Source organism: Brachypodium distachyon, chromosome 1 (genome assembly GCF_000005505.3).
Source record: "Brachypodium distachyon strain Bd21 chromosome 1, Brachypodium_distachyon_v3.0, whole genome shotgun sequence".
Lineage (NCBI taxonomy): Eukaryota > Viridiplantae > Streptophyta > Magnoliopsida > Poales > Poaceae > Brachypodium > Brachypodium distachyon.
The window spans coordinates 51,432,891-51,452,689 of NC_016131.3; the positions used below are offsets into that span (position 1 = coordinate 51,432,891).

Here is a 19,799-nt window from a genome sequence, read left to right on the forward strand (position 1 = left end):
GACCATGTTTCCAGTTTGTAGCTAGGCAGATGAATTTGGTATACACAACACTATTTTGTTCAGAAAACTCTGATCTTTCAGTATAAATACATATTTGTAAGGTTTCTGTATTTAACAACCTAAATCGTTTTTGATACAATTGATCCGTTTCAAAATAGATGAGATGCAAAAAAATGTGCGGTGTATCAAACTTGTTTTACTTTGATTACTACAGAGTAAAATATTAAAGGTTTAAGGTTGGTAACTAAATTCGCACCTCGCATTAATTTGTTGTTGCACCCAAACAACACTTACTATACGCGGTACTGACGCATGACGATTAAAGTGTAAAGAGACGTATACCATAGCTAGACGAGCGAAGGTCATCGTGTACTCGACACTATGGACAACCGAGAATTGTCGTGGGTCCGTGGCTTTGCCTTGAGCTTTTTCTCAGGAATTAGCACGTGGCAAAGTTAGCTTGGACACGGAAGGCTTCTTTACCATGAAATTGTATGGCATACAACCCTTTGTCGTAAGTGAGAACAAAAGGTTCATAAGAAAACCTTTGGTTAGCTTTCAGGGCTTTCCTGCACACGGCAAAGTCTGTTTCCCCCTAGTGCGGCAAGATTGACACATCGATGTTTTTTTAATATGTCGACTTATGAAACGCGGCCTACTCTCCTATGTTAGGAGAGCCATCAAGGGGATTGCTAATTAGCCTCGAGCTCGGACCGAGCGGATGATTCCGAGCTATGAGGCAAGAAGTCTTTTCATGCTCTGACCGAACGAGTCTTTTCAATCAACAAGGTAAGGATTCTAACACAATCCCTCGACCACGAATCCAGACCGAACGAGTCTTTCATGATATCGAGACTAGAGTTCCCTCAGAGTTCTAGCCTATCCCCTTGTTTTATATTCCAAGTGAGGGTGAATGCTTACATGCCCCATGGGAGTGTAGAAATATGGGATTGGAACCCTAAATTGTATTCCACGATGCTTTTATGTTGTATTGATCTGACCCTCTTATGGGTATATATAGAGGTACAAAGGAGGAGTTAGAATTGGAGTACAAGACAAGTAGTCTCGTCCAAACTGATTCTATCTTATCTCTAATCACAAGCATATTGTATCTCTAACATTCCCCCTTAGTCGTAGAGGGAGCGAAGCGGACGATTGCGACTAGATTTGAAGTCTTGTGCTTCCATCTTCTTCTCCGCTTCATCATCATCAATTGTGTCTCTAATGGACTAGTCCGGGGGCAGTGCCTTCCGTCCCCTTCTGGTGTCGTCCCCTGTCTCTCCTTTATTCTCTCCCGCAGTCATAGCGTGAGTGTCGTGGACGCTAGTGACGACGCAGATACTTTGACTGGAGTTGTTGCCGACGGGTAGATGTGGACATAGCCCTTGATATCGATGTTGAGGTAGCCGATCATGATTTAGCCGTGGTCGAATGAGTTGTTGTCATAGTGGATGTAGCCTCACGTAGCCGATGGCGCAAAAAAATAGTGCTATAATGTACGTAGACACAGAGCTGCAATCGAAGACGATTCACCTTGCAGATGTCAAAGGGTGTCGTTGGAGGCATCGTTCGAATGTGAGAGGACGCGTCAAAGGAGATGAGACCACTAGTTTTGCCAGAACGGTGGGAACGCATCGAGCACACATCGGTTTTGCCAGGACCATGCGTGTGCAACCGCCAGCTTTGCCAGAACCGGAGGGAAGTCATCACAAATAGTATGTTGGTGGTCAATGCAGTCGAAGCCGTCGGAGACGTGGAGATGCCATCGTCGATGAAGCGTTTTGCAGAAGAGTCTGTTAGAGGACGCTGGAGATGATGACGCGGTCGATGCCGTCATCAGTGAAGCATACACGGCAATACCGTTGTGAGCGATGTGTCTTGCAATTGAACTGTAGAGGATGAAGGAGATGTCCATCCATGTGGACGAAGCGACAATGGCTGGTTGACCATAATTCTTGATGTAGACCAAGTTGATGAAGCTAGACCTTTGGCTATGAAGTGTCGGTGATGGCGAATCGGCAGGCATGTCGACGATGATCTGTCGCTTGAAGGAGTCCATTTTTGGCGACGATATGTCGATGCCGTGTCGTGTCGTGTCATAGAAGTCGATGAAAATTGCATCTCGCTTCACACCGGCCTGGCACGTAGAAGGATCTCTGTTGATGATGTCGCTTATCGTGTATGTGCTCGACGTAGAGTAGCTCGTAGCTGGGCGTGGTGTTCGGTGCAGAAGTTGGTGTAGATCGCTGATGTGGACGTCCGCCTGGTGCAGCCGATCAGGAGAAATTTTGCCGTCCAGTAGCTGACACAGATCGGTCTGGGTGTCGTGCGGCGCTGCGCTTCTGGCCGTGGATGAAGGAGCCGACCGAGCGCGTTGACGAAGCTGGTGCCGTTCCCGGATCGAAGCTAGCTTGTGTATCTCCCTGCCTCCCTGGCCTGCTCGCGTTGAGACTTCAATCAGCCACGGGTGCATGTGCATGCAAATCCATCCAGCCGTATGCATTAGCTGCTTGCATGTGTGGGCCGACGAAGGCTATCGTGGAGTTGCTGCTGCCACGTGTCTGCGTCGTTGACGTGTCACGTGACGCGTGCAGTGCTGGCCGTGCGCGTGTACGCAGGTATTCTGTCGATGCCGATCGGATCCAGCCGTCTCGGCAAGACTGCGTGTCACGGTGTCGCCTGCTCCTGAGGCGTGGAGTAGGCGTGTCACGGTGTCGGAGAAGGCGTCATACCATGATACCAACCACTGCTCCCGTGGAGCAGCTGCGTTGCACCATGTCACGGACTAGAGTTTCGATCGTGAAGATCGAGATCGTCGGGTTATTTGTGCCTAAAGCAGCATAATCAATCTACTAATTAATGAAATTGGAGATGGAAATTTGTCTAATCTATAGAAAAGCAATATAATCGGAAGAAAACAATGGACGGGAGCCCTAAGGGGAGATCACGGAGAAGATTTCCCCGGAGGCGGCATGATGCGGAAGGTGTGGCTGGATCGGCGACGTTAGTCTAACTGCTGTGATATCACGTAGAAATATGGGATTAATTAGAACTCTAAGTTGTATTCCACGATGCTTTTATATTGTATTAATCTGATCCTCATATGGGCTATATATAGAGGTACAAAGGAGAGTTAGAATTGAAGTACAAGACAAATATGTTGGTTGATCTGGTTTAACCGGAATAAAGGCCATAAATCATACCCTTAATCACACGGGCGTTGATTTAGGGAATTGATGAGGGAAGGGTCACAAACCAACGTTTATGGACTTAATCCCATTAATACCGTCCTGATCAGGGGTCACTAACCAATTTATGGTTTCGGCCCCGCGTCACGCAGCACCTTATAGTAAGGAGAGTTCAGCTCCCTTGGGTTTCTCTCTGGTTCACACGAGGATATCGACATACCCAACAACCTAACGACCCCTACCGATCTAGGGTGGTGCTGAAGCGCACGGGAAGGCCGCTGCCACCGACAGCTTGTGCCCTCGGTGTTCTGGACAGCGCCGTCCTACGACCACTGCTACATCTACGTCTCGCTATACCAACATCACGACTATGTCATCTTCAAGTATGAAACCCCTAATCTCCTCTGTTATTAGTACTCTACTCGTGATCAATGCTTATAAATGTCATTACTATAAATGTTTAAGTCTAACAATGGTACCAGAGCCTAATCTGGCCGTTTAGGGTCTAATGTTTTTATTAGGGGATTAGTCCGATTAGTGCTAATGTTGTCTAAATTAGATTATATTAACGTTGAATTAGCACTTTTGGATTAGTATTAATTATGCATGATTAGTTCTTACTGAGGTTAAATTAGCATTGTTAATCAAGTTTTATGCAAATGTTAATCGGATTGGTATTGCCGTGGGATTTATGGGCTCATGCATGTTTCGGTTAGCAAGAAATTAGAACGAGGGGATCGAATGTGAAATCCCTAGATTTTTTTCCCCAATTTTCCCGAACCCTAGAATGTTGAAACTAAAGATTTCTGTATGAAATTTACCTCATGTTTTGGTTGGCTGCAGCCTTATGGACGTCGACGTGCGTGGTCATGTGCCCGTGCGCCATTGCATGTGTGTCATGGCACGCCGCCTAGCGCCGCCCTGATCTATCGTGGTGCAAGCTCATAATCGGTCCTCCTCTAGATCACTGCCGAGCACCCCCAGCAACTCAGTAGCTCTCCCTGAAACCCAGCAAGCCACCCTAACTCTCTGCTTTCCTACCCACAACTCCAGCGACTCATGCGGTGTTCCGACAAGAACCACGGTGATGGGTGGGACAACACACTTCCGTAGCGTCAGTTATGTCCAGTGGCCCTGTTAGCCGACGTGTATTTGGTCACATAGGACAGACTAACGCTCCTGAATGAGGTTAGGCCTTGTCATGACCCACTAAACAAAAAATTAGGACCAAACAATTTAATAATTTTAGGACTAACTTTGCACCTCATCAATAATATTAGGACCCCAAGTGCATTTTTTCTCACGTCAATCATATCCAGCTGGCCCATTAGCCGACATGTACTCAGTCAACATGCTACATAGGCCGGTCAAACGCTCCGGGACGAGCTTATGACCTGTCGTGACTCACTTAACAAAACTTTGGTACCTAAATATGCAGTTTAGTAATTTTAGAACTAAATTGACGCCTCATCAATAATAGTAGGACCGTGGGTGTATTTTACTCAATAACTAATGTAGAGATGGTCTCTTAAGCCTCCATGTCACTGCACATAACTAATGTGGAGACGGTCTCTTATGCTAAATATTGTTTCTTCATGGACAACACCCTAATAGACAATGCCTCTCCTAATGCATCGTTCCTTAGATGCTTTTTTCTTAATCCCCAATAAATTCTAAGAGACTATCTCTCAATGTATTGTCTCTTAGTGTTGTATCTAAAGTGACAATTATTTAACATCTTTGTGAGAAAGTGTTAATAACTTATATTGGTTTGCACGGAATAAGAGACAGCTTCATCACTAATTGTCTGTCATGTCAGCAAAATGATTAAGATAACTTACTAAAACCCTACCGTGAGAGGCCTAAGAGAATATGCATTAGAAGATGCCTTATTAAAACATAATAGACGTCACAAGATTCTCATTTAGTTGGCAATATTATACGGTGTTCAAGGTTCCAGTCGGATAATAATGAAAACAAATCAAAAGACAAACAATGCCGACATTAAACGGGCGGCTTATTCATAGGCATCGTAAGTAAATTGTGTGCACGTCGTCAGTAATTAAGCACGAGTGATCTAGATATTGCGTGTGCGACGAAGAAGGAGATGCAGCATCAGCTGGAGCCGTCGTTGGATGGGATCTACTTGGGTGCTGGCGGGTCGTTGTCGAGCGCTTGCATGTAGTCGCGGCGCTGCGAGAGCCAGAACCTCCGCACCCCGTGCTGGGAGTACCTCTTCCCCTCGTCGTGGTTCTCCAGCACCCCGGCCGCCCTGTTCTGCTTCGTCACCCTGCCAATCCCAATGCAAAATTTCTTCAGTTTCAACGATACAATGATGGAGAAAAACTCGTCAGAATTTGATGACGTACGTACCTGACTTCAGGGTTGGTGGTGATGTTACGCACGAGCTGCATCGCACAGATGCCGACGGCCACTCCGGTCGTCACGAACAGCGGGTACACCTGGATAGACGTTAATTTGCATCATACCAGATCAATTCAACATGAGGAATTGTGTGATGGACAGATCAGCGTATCTAGAAAGCTATAAATGAGTTTTCCTATTCCTTTTCAGCAGCGGTTTCATTGGCTGTTAGGTGTGTTTACTTCTTGCCATCTATTCTGTTGTCATTTTTGTTAACTATTGATTGGCTGTTATGTGTGCTTACTTCTAGCCATCTGTTTTCTTGTCAGTTTTGTTAGCCATTGATTGTATGTTATGTGTGTTTGCTTCTTGCCATTTATTGTCTAGTCTCTTTTGTTAACTATCGGGAGTAGCTAAGAATTTGTTGGTGCATGCTTAGCCAAAATATTGGTAAAAATTATGAAAAAAAGATGTTATGATGTTGGTAAAATTCTATTGACAACCAAAATTTTGGCCACCAACCAAACAAAAACCAAAGTACTATAGATTCTGCAAATTTTTGTTAAGATAAATTTATACAAGAACAAAACACACGGTTAATCTAATGGTCCTGCGTGCATCCCGGATCGTTTGCAAAAACCAAATTCTATCGGGACGTTTGCATCCTGGATCATCTTCTACAAAAACCAAATTCTATCCAGGCGTATGCATCCCGGATCAACATTTGCAAAAACGAAAATTCTGTCGAGACGCTTGCATCCCGGATTATCTCCTACAAAAACCAAATTCTATCCAGGCGTATGCATCCCGGATCAACGTTTGCACAAACCAAATTTTGTCGGGCGTTCGCATGTCAAAAGAAGGGAAACACACTACGAATTCGCGGGGTGAATGAACCCAGTACGATGAGGACTCGTACAAAATTTGTTGGGAATTACGCATATTGATCAGATCTCACATCTAGAACGCAAGATAGTGAATGATTCGACATGAAAAAAGAGCGACAAGCGAAAAAGAGGAAAGGAATTTGCTTGATGTACCTCGGGACGGATCCATCGAGAACCCATTTGAATTGGTTGGCTTTTTGGAAGAGGAGATCACGAGGAACGGAATGGAGGAGAACGCGTCCTAAGTAACTGCTCCCTTCGCCAACCATCAAAAAATAAAACTGCTCCCTTTTCCTCACAGCCTGGCGCAGTAATACGTTTCTACAGTCCTATTTTTAGGCTGCCAGTTATCTCTTTTTTTTTTTGAGAAACTGCCAGTTGTCTCTCATGCATGAAAATCTCGTATGGGACGGAGCTCGCCCAGGCGGTAGGCCAGATCCGCAGGGAGCAGGCCCAAGGAGTGCCAGCCCATGAAGAAGAGACCGGCCCGGAGCTCAACTTGCTATCCCACAAAAAACCAGCTGGGTTTCTCAGGAAAAAAAAACAGCTGGGCGTGGCAAGTCCCGTCATCTAAACCTAGCCGCCAGGTGATTGGATCTTGCAAAGAAGCAACGTCGTAGCTAGCGTGGAAATTTGCCAATCCCTTTGCCTTCGGCGCTATCTCGGCGCTGCGAGGTGAGGGAAACATCAGATTTTCCTACACGTTTCAAGAAGACTTTAGTTTTATAGATTGTGTGTTCCTCGTCAGCGAAACTATGGTGGAGGATGCGGCGTCGTTGAGAATAAAGGTGCTATGGTTCTTCCTCTTCTGCGGTGGCACCTTTGCGGGTGATGCCACGAAGCCAGAGAATTTTCCCGTCCACGTGTTCGGTATGTTTTATCTTGTGAGATTTGGGTTTGTGTACTCGCAGATCTGTTCACACAGATCTGATGAGTTTTTGTTAGCGTGTCGTAGTACTTTTATTGGCATTTTTTTTGGCTTTGGAGTTCTTCTTTGGTGTTCTGATGAAGATTGTGTGGTTCGACAACCTGTACCTTCAGGAGGTCATCCCCGGTCCAAGTATGTTCAATGCTCATGACTTCTCATCTTTTTTGATGAGCGACTCAAGGGGCTTTCTCAAACCTTCAAAGGTAGTCAAGTTGGTGCAGGTGTTTGAGTAGCGGTGTCGTTGCTCCAGTCTGATTGCAATATCTTTATCGAAGCCTTGGCGGTACTTCGTGTTGTGAAGATTCATACCATGAAGAAGATTTATTTGAAAGACTTCAATGTAATTTTTTAGTTATAAGAGTTACTTTGTAGTTTTTTGAATTTTTATCCAAATCATTGTACCTGTAATGGATGTTGAATCTGAATAAAATTACAAGTAAATGAAGCAAAGCCAGATATCTCGGTGTAGAATCCCCCGACCATACCGGTGAAAGATGGGGAATCTCTTAACTAGTCATTAGAAAATTAAGTCTACTTAGATAAAAGCATGAATGAAGCTCCATGAATCAACATCGATCTATCCAAAGAAAATCGACCCGAAGGCATTTACACAGTTATTTCAGCACAATGGGGCTCATGTTGGGATATCCCTTATATATGTGAAGCGACCTACCCCTGGTAGGGTTCGACCTCTGTGCTTACAGTGCTAGTTCCTGAATCGACTCACTAGCACACACAGTTTCATGATGAAATATCGAGACGCAAATGTCGAATAAAATTTATTACCACTGTTAATCCAGAACTCATAGTACTTACAAACTTACATAACCCCTCGGCTTAGCTTGAAAATAAAATAGAGTTTGACAGCGGAAAATGATAGATATTCAGGAGCCACATCAACACCATAGTGAGAGCATGTTGGAATGTAGGCTCGCAACCCCAAACAAACGTAAACTTATTTATCGTCAGATCCACCTGCATCATTTAGTTGCAGCCACTACGTGGTCAATACATTGAATGTATTGGCAAGTTCACCAGAGAGTTATAACGGACCTAACAATGTACATGCAGTATATGACAAGGTGGGATTCAGGCATTTTGCGTGGAAGCAAAACATAATTTACCCTACTACAATTGAATGTTACAATAATGTTAAACTAATGGACACCGGATAGACACACCGATGTTCCTATTAAACTATGGACATTGAGTAGACACATCAATGCTCCTATCCTAAGTATGAACCATTCATTTTATTAAGAAATTAGAATGAGTGAGACCTTCCTTACAGCCCCCAAATTTAGTTGCTCATAATTGTCCGTAACCGGGGACACTGCTAAGTATTTAGTTTGACACTCTCGAGAGGTTGTACACTTTACCCACAAGAAACAGACGTGTTAATTCTTTGCTGTCCTCAGTGTTGAGTAGCAACGGCATCGATTACGAGACTTTCAGAAGTAATCCCCCAGACCCATGCCGAGGGACCCGCTCCCACCTACACGGCTACATCATCACGATCACCTCGGGCCTAGGTTCAAACAGCTTACTCAATCTTGGCAGAGCCCATATTACCATTTGGTTGTACTGGAAGGTACTAAACAGGAAACTAGTCCAGTCTTTGGTTACCCCGGGTGGCATTTCACATTTGCGAGTAGGCGCTCCCATAGACATGGAGAAATGACTCATAGACATGGACCCATAGAAATGGACCTGACGTCGCATACATCTCAAAAACGCAAACCCGCCCACCCAGGATGATTCATTAAAGTTGCTTTAGCCAGGTTTCCAAAATACTTTACAATATCAGTTTCATGATATTTGAGATTCCCTCCCAAGTATACTATCATAGCGTTGCTAAGCGTACATCTACACACGATGGTTATGGGTGGAGGGGTAATGGCACAGGTACCCTACACTACTAGGACAAGCATAGATAACATAGATACATATAATATCCCTATCAATGCAAACTACACAACACTAGTGCATAAGTATTTAAATAAAGAGGATAATTGGGAATTTATGGTGAAAGTGAAACTTGCTTTGATTGTAGTTGGTGTTCACGCACTCCTCACAATCACAAGGTTCGTATTCCGAGTAAGCTAAACGAAATAAACAAATACATACATAAACAAACCACACAAGCAAAAACATATGCCATGATGCCATGCAAACATGTGACATGGGTTGGTAGGTTTTATTTAACACGATTGGGTTTCGGTTTTTCATAACTCACAAGTTTAATTCTCTAGTCAAAAGATTAAGCAAAGATAATTTATCACAATAAATTAGTTTTAGGGTTTTAAAAAAAATTTAAAAGCATAAAACAAGGTTTTAAAAGGAACATACAATAATTTTTTTTTTACATAAAACTACCGCATTCGAGGCCACCTGAAAACCAAATTTTTTTAAAACGCCTAGTCTAATCTGTGCGCGACCCGCACGCCTGCTTCCTCCCCCGCCCCCGCCCCCTACCTCCCCCGCCACCGGATCTCTATCCCCTTCTGGCCCCTCTCATTCCCCCCACCTCCGGTCTCCCTCGCTGCCGGCGCGCCCCCACCTCCATCCTCCCCTGCCGCCGGCGCGCCTCCCCCGCCCCCGCCCCAGCCCCCTACCTCCCCCGCCACCGGAGGGCTTGGATCGGGGAGTCCATGGCCGGCGGCGGCGTTCGCTCCTGTCCTGGACTCCCTCCGCCCGACGCCGACGACGCCATGGCTCGATCTACCCCTGTCCCAACCTCTCCTGCTGCTGGATGGGAATCCGCTTCTGGGCGTTGGGGATGCAATGGCGGCGCGAAGGACGTTCGGCGCAGCTGCTCCCGCCGCCCAGCTTCTCTTGTTTTACGTGCTTTGCTGGCAGCCTATGGCACAGAGGGGCCGCTCCTTAGCCGCCAAGGCCACCGCCGCCATCCCCCTGCAGCTTGACGCCACCGCGCCGCTGGAGCTCAATGGCCACTGTCGTGCTATCTAGTACGGAGTAGTACGTAATCCCTAGTGGCCTAGTCCCTGGTCCTCCACTAAATTCGTCACGATTTTTGCTGTCATCTCTTCCTCATCCTCGTCGAGCGAAGTGCTCGCTAGCAGGAGGCGTCGCCGCACCTTCCCCTCGCCTGTGTATCCCCCCTCCCTCACTATCCGCAGCGGAGCGTGTGCTGGTAAGAAGAGGCGCGGCCGCGCCTTCCACTTGCTATGTACTGTATTCCCCCATCCTCGTTCACAGCTTCTCCCATTTCTCTGGTTGGTGTTACTTTCATGATTTTTTAGATGTAGCTTTAGTATTAATAATTACTTTTAGGAGTTAAATAGATGTAGTTTTTATGTTAAGAGTTACTTTCTTGATTTTTTAGATGTAGCTTTAGTAATGACAATTGGATCATCTCAGTTCGAGGTGGTTTCTAAAAAATTGATCATACATGACATACTTGTTTCTGTTTGCAGAAAAGTGCAAGGAGGGGTTGGACTGTACATAGTCAGCTGCAGTTATTCTTCTTCCTAAAAGCACAATGGAAATTTCTTGTTAACTTTACGTTTTTATACAGAAGAGTTAGCTCAGCCCTGAACTTGCACTATGTATATTCATTTTAGCAGTATGAATATTGTATCAAACTGACAATCCTCAGTTTTATACACATCATTCACAATAGTTTGGGATCCATTTGTCTTGGCCTGCAGCAGTTTAGACCTTCTCGTTGGGTACTGCTCTTCCTGGAGTCTAATACTTATTTTTTTTCTATCCATTTTCCTACATGTTTACTAAGAGTGAAAAAATATATGGAAACGCCACATTTCTTTAGATTGCTCTTGCCACTGTTTAGGGTACCTTACTAGTAGATGTACTCCCTTCGTTCCATAATTCTTGTCAAAATCTTACATGTATCTGACACTTTTGAGGAATAGATACATCCATTTTTGGGCAAATTTGAGACAAGAATTATGGAACAGAGGGAGTAGTTTTTATGTTAAGAGTTACTTTCATGGTTTTTTAGATGTAACTATGGAAGTACGGTGTAACTTTTGGATGATTAGCTCTGTAAACAAAGTAATTTTAAGATGATTAGCTCTGTAAACAAAGTAATTTTAAGATGATTAGCTCTGACAGAGCACCAAAATTAATTGCATGCACAGAATGTTTGTTGTACACATGCTTGTAACTTTATTTGCTATGTAATTTAGACATCATGACATTTGTTGCCTGTTTTGTGCACACCTTGCTAATGGTGTTGCTTGCCGATGTTTAACCCTAGTCGGGCTTCCTGCTGCTCCCATCCTGTCCAGCTCCAGCGTGGCGCCGTTTCCATCCAGATTCGTGTGGACATAGAGATGTCCTGCCCCATCTAGTACGCCTTCTTGCTGAGAAGCGAGGTATGCGTCATATACCTCTCGCCTCCTTCTTTACCATCCTCTCTCCTCCTTCTCACAGCCTTTGTTTGATTATTTGTCACAACTAGTGCATCTGGCTACTCTAGTAGTGCTTGTTTTGCTCTGTTTTCTCCGATGAGGCCAACAAGTGCTCGAGCTTTGTTACCACTCAATGTTTTTCTTAAATATTTGCTTCATAATTAAATTATTAGTGATTGCTGTTGTGCCTTGATGTGAGTTACAGAAGTGTTGATTTGCAGCTCTCTGCAATCCAAACTTTTTACCATATTTTCGGGTAGGGGGGTGTAGTTTACTCTTGATTTAGATGTAGTTTAGCAGTTTCTGGATGTAACTACTAAGCACTAAGTTTTTTTTCCTGTAGTTCATTGTTAGTTTAGATGTAGTTTACCATCTTTTGAGATGTAACTCCTATATCAAGAGGTAGATCCTTAAATAAAAAGATTTCTAGACTATACTAAAGGATGTAGTTTTAGTTGATCGTTGTAACTTCTTTTGTTTTACACAAAAAACTATTTTTATATCTATCATTGTAACAGTTCTATTTTTGTGTTGATAGAGTCTGCCTCCATTATTTCAGTAAGTACAGATAATTGAGAAGAGTGTTGGTTGAGGTCTACTTATGTCGTTCATTTTGCCATGCACGCATCAGGGGTGTCATTTTGTTCTTGCCAACCATCAGAATTAGGATCCATATTTGCAAAAAAGAAAGTATGTAATCCTAGCTGACATGGTTTTCCTAGAAATTTGGAAGATTTGCTATGATGGACATCTCTTTTTTAGTCGACTAGTTGCTGCACCAATTCGATGTCCAGTACATAAGTATGTTTAGGTACAGTTTCAGAGGTTAGAAGAAGCACGTAACATTTTGTTTTGCAACTTTTTGAAGGTGTTGTTATGCTCACTTGGTTTCGTATAACTCTCCTTGATACTTGGATGTGGTTCTGGGTGCCTCAGACATGGAAACTTATGTCGGCTATCATCGAATGAGTGTTTTTTTTGTGGTTAAATTATGAGTTATCTAGATGTAAATTTTACTAGTTGAAGTTCGATCATCCCTTTTTTTTGGCAAAAGCAAATTTATCATCTTATTACTATGTACTCCCTCCATTTCACAAAGGTTGGCGTATTTGTTTCGTTAAGACAAGACTTTGACCAAGAATCACACTATTAATATGTAACCTACATCATACAAAACCATGATTATTAGAAAGAATTTTTAATGACGAATCTATTGATATAAATTTCATGTATGTAAAAACACGTATCAATAGAGTTATCATTGGTAAAAGCCTTATCTTAACGAAACAAAATACGCCAACCTTTGTGAAATGGAGGAAGTATAAAAGTAAGTATGTGGTATCTTTTATATCTAAGTAGGAGAAACCCACTATTTGATTTCTCTGAACATGCAAGCATGCCATATCATTACACCATTAATTTGTTCACACCTATTTAGTTAAAACTTATATTTTTTGCACATACATGCATGCTACTTTTCATCAAGCTATTTACACTAAGTGAAGAATCTATAATCTATCATACAATTTCATTTAACATTTTTATTGGATACTCTTTTGTTGTTACTTTCAACTCATGTATGTTAACTAAAAATTTCCTCATCAGCTCACGTATGTTAACTAAAAATGTGTGCAACATTGTGCGGGGCATCATCTAGTTTATCTTAAAGTTCCACTCCAAGTTTCTTCCCAATTGGTGTTATTTTCGAATGGTTGCATTTTTTTGGATAAGCTCTACATCCTGCGAGTTGTTGCTCTAATTTTCTATCGTTCTTATTTTGTTTACAGGGTGGAAACGAAGGGGGTTTGTAAGGCTTAGGGGTTTGCAGCGAGGTTACTTCCGGATGTGCACGGCATTTAGTGAACAAATTTCTGCTCTTCTTGGGTTAATGAAATGCTTTCCTCATTGGTCAGTCAAACTGCTGGCAGAACAAGTTGCGTCCAAGGCCAGTAGGTGCAATTTTGTTCTTTTTTTTTTGACAGCTTGCAATTTTGTTCTATTTTTTTTTTGACAGCTTGCAATTTTGTTCTAGTTACTTTCTTGGATTTACAGAATTACATTTTTGCGGGTAAGATTTGCAGAATTACTTTGAAGCCAACAGCAAATTTTGTAACAACCATATTGTCTAATTTTCTTCCCAGATGTAATTCTTATGCATGCTGTAAATATCACATCAACTATTTGTTTTCTTTTTTTATTACGACATGCATTGTGGCAGTACACAACAGCAAAAGCTTCTACAGGGAAGTGAGCACCGGGTAAGACAGCGCGCACTCCCTCCCTAGACACGCCCTTTAAAAAAAAGGGGGCAGCTAGAGGGTGCGCGCGCAGGATCTGGCGTAGGGAGTGCGTCCCGACCAGGTGCCGCGCACTCCCGAAAAGGACACCCGGTCCATCCCGATAAGAGGAAATACCGCCAGGACCGACGCACGCTCGCTCATGCGTTTGCTCCCGCGATTAGAAAAGGCATGTCAGCATGTGCTGTCCATGTTTTTCTGAAACAACGTGCCCCCACGCCCAGGTGTATTGCTAGTTGTCACCGCATCAACACCTCTAGACAAAGCCGGAAGTTACTTTGTCCTGAATCTTTGTCAAGAAAAAATGCAACTCTCCCCATGATAACACATGTAATACATGTTTGAAAACACAGGAAATACATAAATTAGAACTAGATCGAGAGCTTCATGAAGATTTCGAATCTAATCTACTTCATGTATATCTAATTTAGCACCTACCTGCTAGATCAACGGAAATCTTCATACCTGCACTGCCAAGCCATACACCCACAAACATTAACCCCTGCATCATGTTGATCAGAACAGCAAAGAATTAGAAACATGAAAACAGAAAGATTTTTGCTCAGGATGTAACAAACTTGAGAAATTATTTTTAACAAGATATCTGTTAGAACCACATCCAACAGTTAGAAAAGTATATTAACATGTACCTAAGCAAAAGAATACATCTTCCAATTATAGAACTACATCCAGCACCTAAGAGTGTGCTAAAGTTACATCAATCAAAATTTCAAACTGCATCTAACAACTGAGAGAAGTGTAGAAATATGTATACCTAAGCAAAAAGAGTTACATATACCACTTATTAGAACTACTACATCTAGCAGCTAAAAAATGTAGAAACATGCAACAAGCAGGTAGCAAAGAATCAGATTATTTAGTTGCACAACGAATATATAATTGTAGTTCTATATCAGTAGGTATTGCCTGGGAAGTGGAGGCGCAAAAACATAGCCCAAAAACACAGTGTAGCCTAGATTGTGCCTTAATTTGTCAAGTTTTGGGTGGTCTGACTTAATTTCTAGAGTTTTTACATACATCAGGTTAAATGAATCAACATTCCGCTCGCTCTAGAACATGAACGCATCTGTTACCGAGGACATGAATCCAAATTTCAGAGCTACCAAACCTAATAACAAATCGGAACACCAAATGGGAGGATCCACATAAATCTAAATCTAAATGGATTAAAAACCTTAGAATCAGCAACGACTACAAGGTAGACTCGACTGCACACTAACGAACTTATAGCTCCAACCAAAGAACACCTCAAATCACACCATAAATATAGGGACCAAATCTCTGCAAAACTGATTAGACCTTTTTGTCAAGAAGAAGAATAGGCACACCAAAATAGCACGGAAGCAATTGGCAAAGGGAACCTACGCATCAGAATCTTGGGCTCCCTCGATCTACAAATCAGACAACACAGTGGGGCTGTAGAGACAAAGCTCCAATAGAGAGCTAGATTGCCTCTCTAGAAACTAGAGAATCATTTGGAGATGAAACAGAATATGTTTATCTCATCTCAGATCACTCTAATAACTTATTTGCTTCATCCAACAAAACATATAAGGGAAGGGGTGAAGGGACAAAGAAACTCACCGACAAACAATGCATCTGAATGTGGAGGAGAAGCTCCAGTCTTTTGCTTGATCACCTCGCTAGAAACCTGCTCAGAAAATCATTAAGAGAGTCAAACGATCGATGACAGGAACAAAATGCAACAAATCATGTCATGAATTAATTAACATCATGTTGCAAGCCCCTGAGAAATCAAAACCACAATTGAGCAAAAAACAATGTGGCTACAAAAGGAACCATTTGTAAATAGTTACTTGTACAATTTTTTTTTTGGTAAAACCACACACACAAATTTACTAACTACAATTTATACTACAAAATTGTTGGCTACAAAAGGAACCATTTGTGCTGAAAAGGCAGAATCTGGACAATCTCAAGAGGAACTATTTGTGCTGGAAATAAACTTTCACATGGTAGACTATTCTAAGTACTGCTATAAAATGGAACCTCCTGCCCCTAAAAAATTGAAGAGAATTCATCAGATTTGTCACATGAATCGTGAAGCTCTTCATCTCCCTGGAAAATGGAGTATTTGAAACAACAAAATGCGAGAGGAAGCCAGGATCTGAAAAGGAGAGAGTAGATTTGCAAGGTCATGATCCGAGGAGGTAAAAAACCCTCTTCATTTCTCCATCGCCTCCACCTCCTCTGCTCTATCAAATCTCCCTCCTCTTTTCTATGAGAATTCCACACATCTACCAAAAGTTACTTTGTCCAAGCTCATAGGTCAGTAAAAAGCTCACATACATTACAACCAAGTATGCTAAGCATTTAGCATGTATATAGGTAGATGTAACTTTTAACATCACAATTACATCTAAAAAAATCAGGAAAGTAACTCCTAACATTAAAGGGGGAGAAAACGAGGAGAGTAGAGGAGGAATGTGTCTCGGGGGAGGACGACTGAGGAGAGGAAGGGGAAGAGAGAGAGTGGGGGTGGGCTCAGATCCAAGTGAACATATGTGTCCCCAATTATGTAAGGAAGGCAGAACCATAGAAAATGCAAGAAAGTAACTTGAACATTACAATTACATCTAGGGAAAGTGGAATGTAATTCCTAAGATTAAAGTTACATCTTAAGAAGGCAGGAAAGTAACTTCTACAATTAAAACTACATTTACTTCGATTCTAAAAGTAACTGTCACCATTGAAACTACATCCAGCTGAATCTTAACTTAATTCTGAACCCAGAATTTACATCTGGGAAAGAAAATGATCCCTTCATGTAACTAACTAAAAATCCTTTAGTTAGTTAGAGGTTACAAAGATTCTAAATGTGGATGAGGTTCGGCAGGAGGAGGTGGAGGGGACGGCTCGATCAGATCGGACGACGCACGCGGGTGCGCACCGCAAGCGACGAAAAGGTGCGCGGTTACAAAAAGATTTGGCGTAAGAAAAATACAAATTGCCACCGCTTTCGGATATATTGGTCACCTCATGCACTGATTGGTCGGTTAAGCATGTTTTGATAGAGAAACTGACAATGGACTCCACTTGTCAGGGCTCCTGCTCCAAACCCGACTGCGTGAACCTGGTTCGACCGGTCCATCTCACACGGCAGCACCTCTCTCTCTCCTCCTCTCTCGACCGAAAATGAAGCCGCCGCCGCCGTACTCTCCCGACCGGCCTCATACCTCGCCGCCTCCCAGCCAGGATTGAAGCCTACGAGGGCGCGCCCTGCTGCCGGCCGCCCCATGGGGGACCACGCACACCACCAGCTGCCGAGTTCGCCCCTCGTCACCTACGTCCTCAAGATTGATTACGCGGCGCCGCAGCGGCGCCGTTCGGCATCTGCAAGGTCGCGCCACCCTGCCTGCTGCGCCCAAGAAGACCACCCCCTCCGTTCCTTCGCCGTGCTCCACCTGGAAGACCCGGCCTCGGCCTTCCCCGAGCAACTCGGCCTCTGCCCGCGCCGCCCACGGATCGTGCTCACGCCGGCGGCAGCAGGCTCGAGCTGCTCAGCGACGAGTCAAGCGGCCAGGCGAGGGGGCGCGCGGTGTAGAGGCAGCCAGCTTCACGGCGACCTTCAACGTGAGTATCACCTCGCTGCCTGGCAGGAGCAGCAGCGCCTTTGGGCATGACATGGCATTCTTCCTCGCGCGCCCTACATGTCAGACATGCCACAGGAGTCCTGCGATGGCTGCCTTTGGCTCTTCGACGAGAGCCTGATTCGACGCGAAGCAGCGAAACGGAACGACGACGGCGGCGGAGCTTGCTGCTGGAGCAGATCGTGTTAGGCTTCTCGGCGGCGACCAGCGACGCGTTCGCAAGCGACCACGTCGTGTGCTCTCTTGCTCCAGCTCCACGCTCGCCACCAACACTCCTACCTCGCCCAACAAGAAGGCCACCGTGCTACTACATGTCAGGGTCACTGCCGCCGGCGCGCTGGTGCTCCTGCTCGGCTTTACAATCGGCCTGCTTTTCCAGTGATTAAACTGCTGCGGGGATGGACCGGTTCAGACCCAGGTTGAACCAAGTTAATGCGGTGGGGTTTGGAGCAGGATCCCTGACAAGTGGGGTCCATTGTTAGTTTCTCCATCAAAACGGGCTTAACCAAACAATCAGTGCATGAGGTGACCAATATACCCAAAAGTGGTGGCAATTTGTAAAAAATTAAAAAAAATGTGGTTTTCCTAGAAGGTCGTCTCAAATGTGGTGGTTCTATGTAATTTTTTCTTATAAAAAAATTCAAAAATTTATTCCTATGTTCCTAATGGACAGAGGACACAAAAAATACAGTTTTGAGAGTTCGTTTCATACAAAAAGGAGTTATAAAACTTTCAATATGATTTAAATGTCATTTAAATCCTTTCTGTAATTTGATCCAGTTTAAGTTGTTCAAATTTAAAATTAAACTATCCTAAAATATTCTACTTCTCATGAGAATTCCAGAAAGGTATTATTTGTAATTTTTGGATTAACAGGTAAAAAGTTATAAGGGTTTGAAGTTACAGGGGCTTTTCTGCAAAAGAACCATTTAATTCGGCCGGGGATTAAGTTTTAATTTTCAAAGGGGACACATGGCAATCTCTGGTTGGCCGGTGAAGTGACCACCCCCGTACACGGGTTCGATCTCTGTGCTTTTAGTGCTAGTCCCTGGATCGACTCACTAGCACACACAGTTTCAAGATGTAATATCATAGAACAAAGGTCTCAAGTATTACAACGCATCATCCATAATTTAAGAGTACTTACAAACGCGCATAACCACATGGGTTAGCTGGAATTAAAACAGTTGTTCAACAGCGGAAAACGAAAGATACAAGTGCTACATCAACACCACGGTGAGAGCGTGTTGGAATGTAGGCCCGTAACCCAAAGACCAGAGCGTAACCTTACTCTTCGTCGGAGCTTCCTGCATCATTAAACGATGCAACCACTAGGGTCAATACATTGAATGTATTGGCAAGATCACTAGGAGTTATATCAGAACCTACCAAGTATATGCATAATCTGGCAAGGTGGGGTTCAGGTTATTTGCATAAAAGCTTAATTGTTTAATCCTATCATTTTCATCAAATAAATTTATCACTATTGGACATGGGGTAGACACACCCATGCTCCTATTAAACTAAGGACATTGAGTAGACACATCAATGCTCATAAACCCAAGTTCAAACCATTCATTTTATTAAGAAATTAGAATGAGTGAGACTTTCTTTACAGCTCCACTATCCAGTTGCTCATATTTGTCCATAACCGGGGACACAGCTAAGTACTTAGTTTTGACGCTCTCGAGAGTTTGTACACATTCCCCACAAGAAACCAACGGGTTAATCCCCTGCTGTCCTCAGGGTAGAGTAGCAACGGTGTCGATTACGAGATTTTCAGAGGTAATTCCCTAAACCACGAGAGAATCACGCTCCCCCTACACAGGCTACCTCAGTACAATTCCTCGGGTCTAGGTTCATACAACATACTCAATTCTCGCCAGAGCCCATTTAGCATTGTGGTTGTACTGGAAGCTACTAAAAAGGAAACTAGTCCAGTCTAGTTACCCTAGGTGGCATTCCACATTTGCGACGCAGGCGCTCCCATAGACATGGGGAGATGACTCATAGAAATGGACCCATAGAAATGGACCTGACGCCGCATAACATCAAAATCCTCAAAGCCGCCCACCCATGATGGTTCATTAAATTAATTGTTTTGCC

At 43.5% G+C, this 19,799-nt stretch overlaps 1 protein-coding gene and 1 long non-coding RNA gene across 4 annotated transcripts; one reads left to right on the top strand and one right to left on the bottom strand.

Annotated features, from left to right (window-relative positions):
• Positions 1–5,105: 5,105 nt before the first annotated feature.
• Positions 5,106–6,730, bottom strand: LOC100824762. The gene is made up of 3 exons (XM_003561216.3): positions 6,593–6,730; positions 5,562–5,650; positions 5,106–5,478 (listed from the first exon to the last, which is right to left on the bottom strand). Exons 1-3 carry the CDS (start codon positions 6,617–6,619, stop codon positions 5,331–5,333), a joined length of 264 nt encoding a protein of 87 aa, XP_003561264.1. The 5' UTR covers positions 6,620–6,730; the 3' UTR covers positions 5,106–5,330.
• Positions 6,731–9,862: 3,132 nt separating this feature from the next.
• On the top strand, positions 9,863–13,941 carry LOC104581675. 3 transcript variants are annotated; one of them, XR_002962247.1, is made up of 3 exons: positions 9,863–10,603; positions 10,805–11,728; positions 13,552–13,941. It is a non-coding gene; the product is annotated as an uncharacterized LOC104581675 (long non-coding RNA). The 3 variants fall into 3 exon arrangements; XR_729744.3 differs by having other exon boundaries at positions 9,866–10,521; XR_002962246.1 differs by having other exon boundaries at positions 9,866–11,728.
• The last annotated feature ends 5,858 nt before the right edge of the window (positions 13,942–19,799 follow it).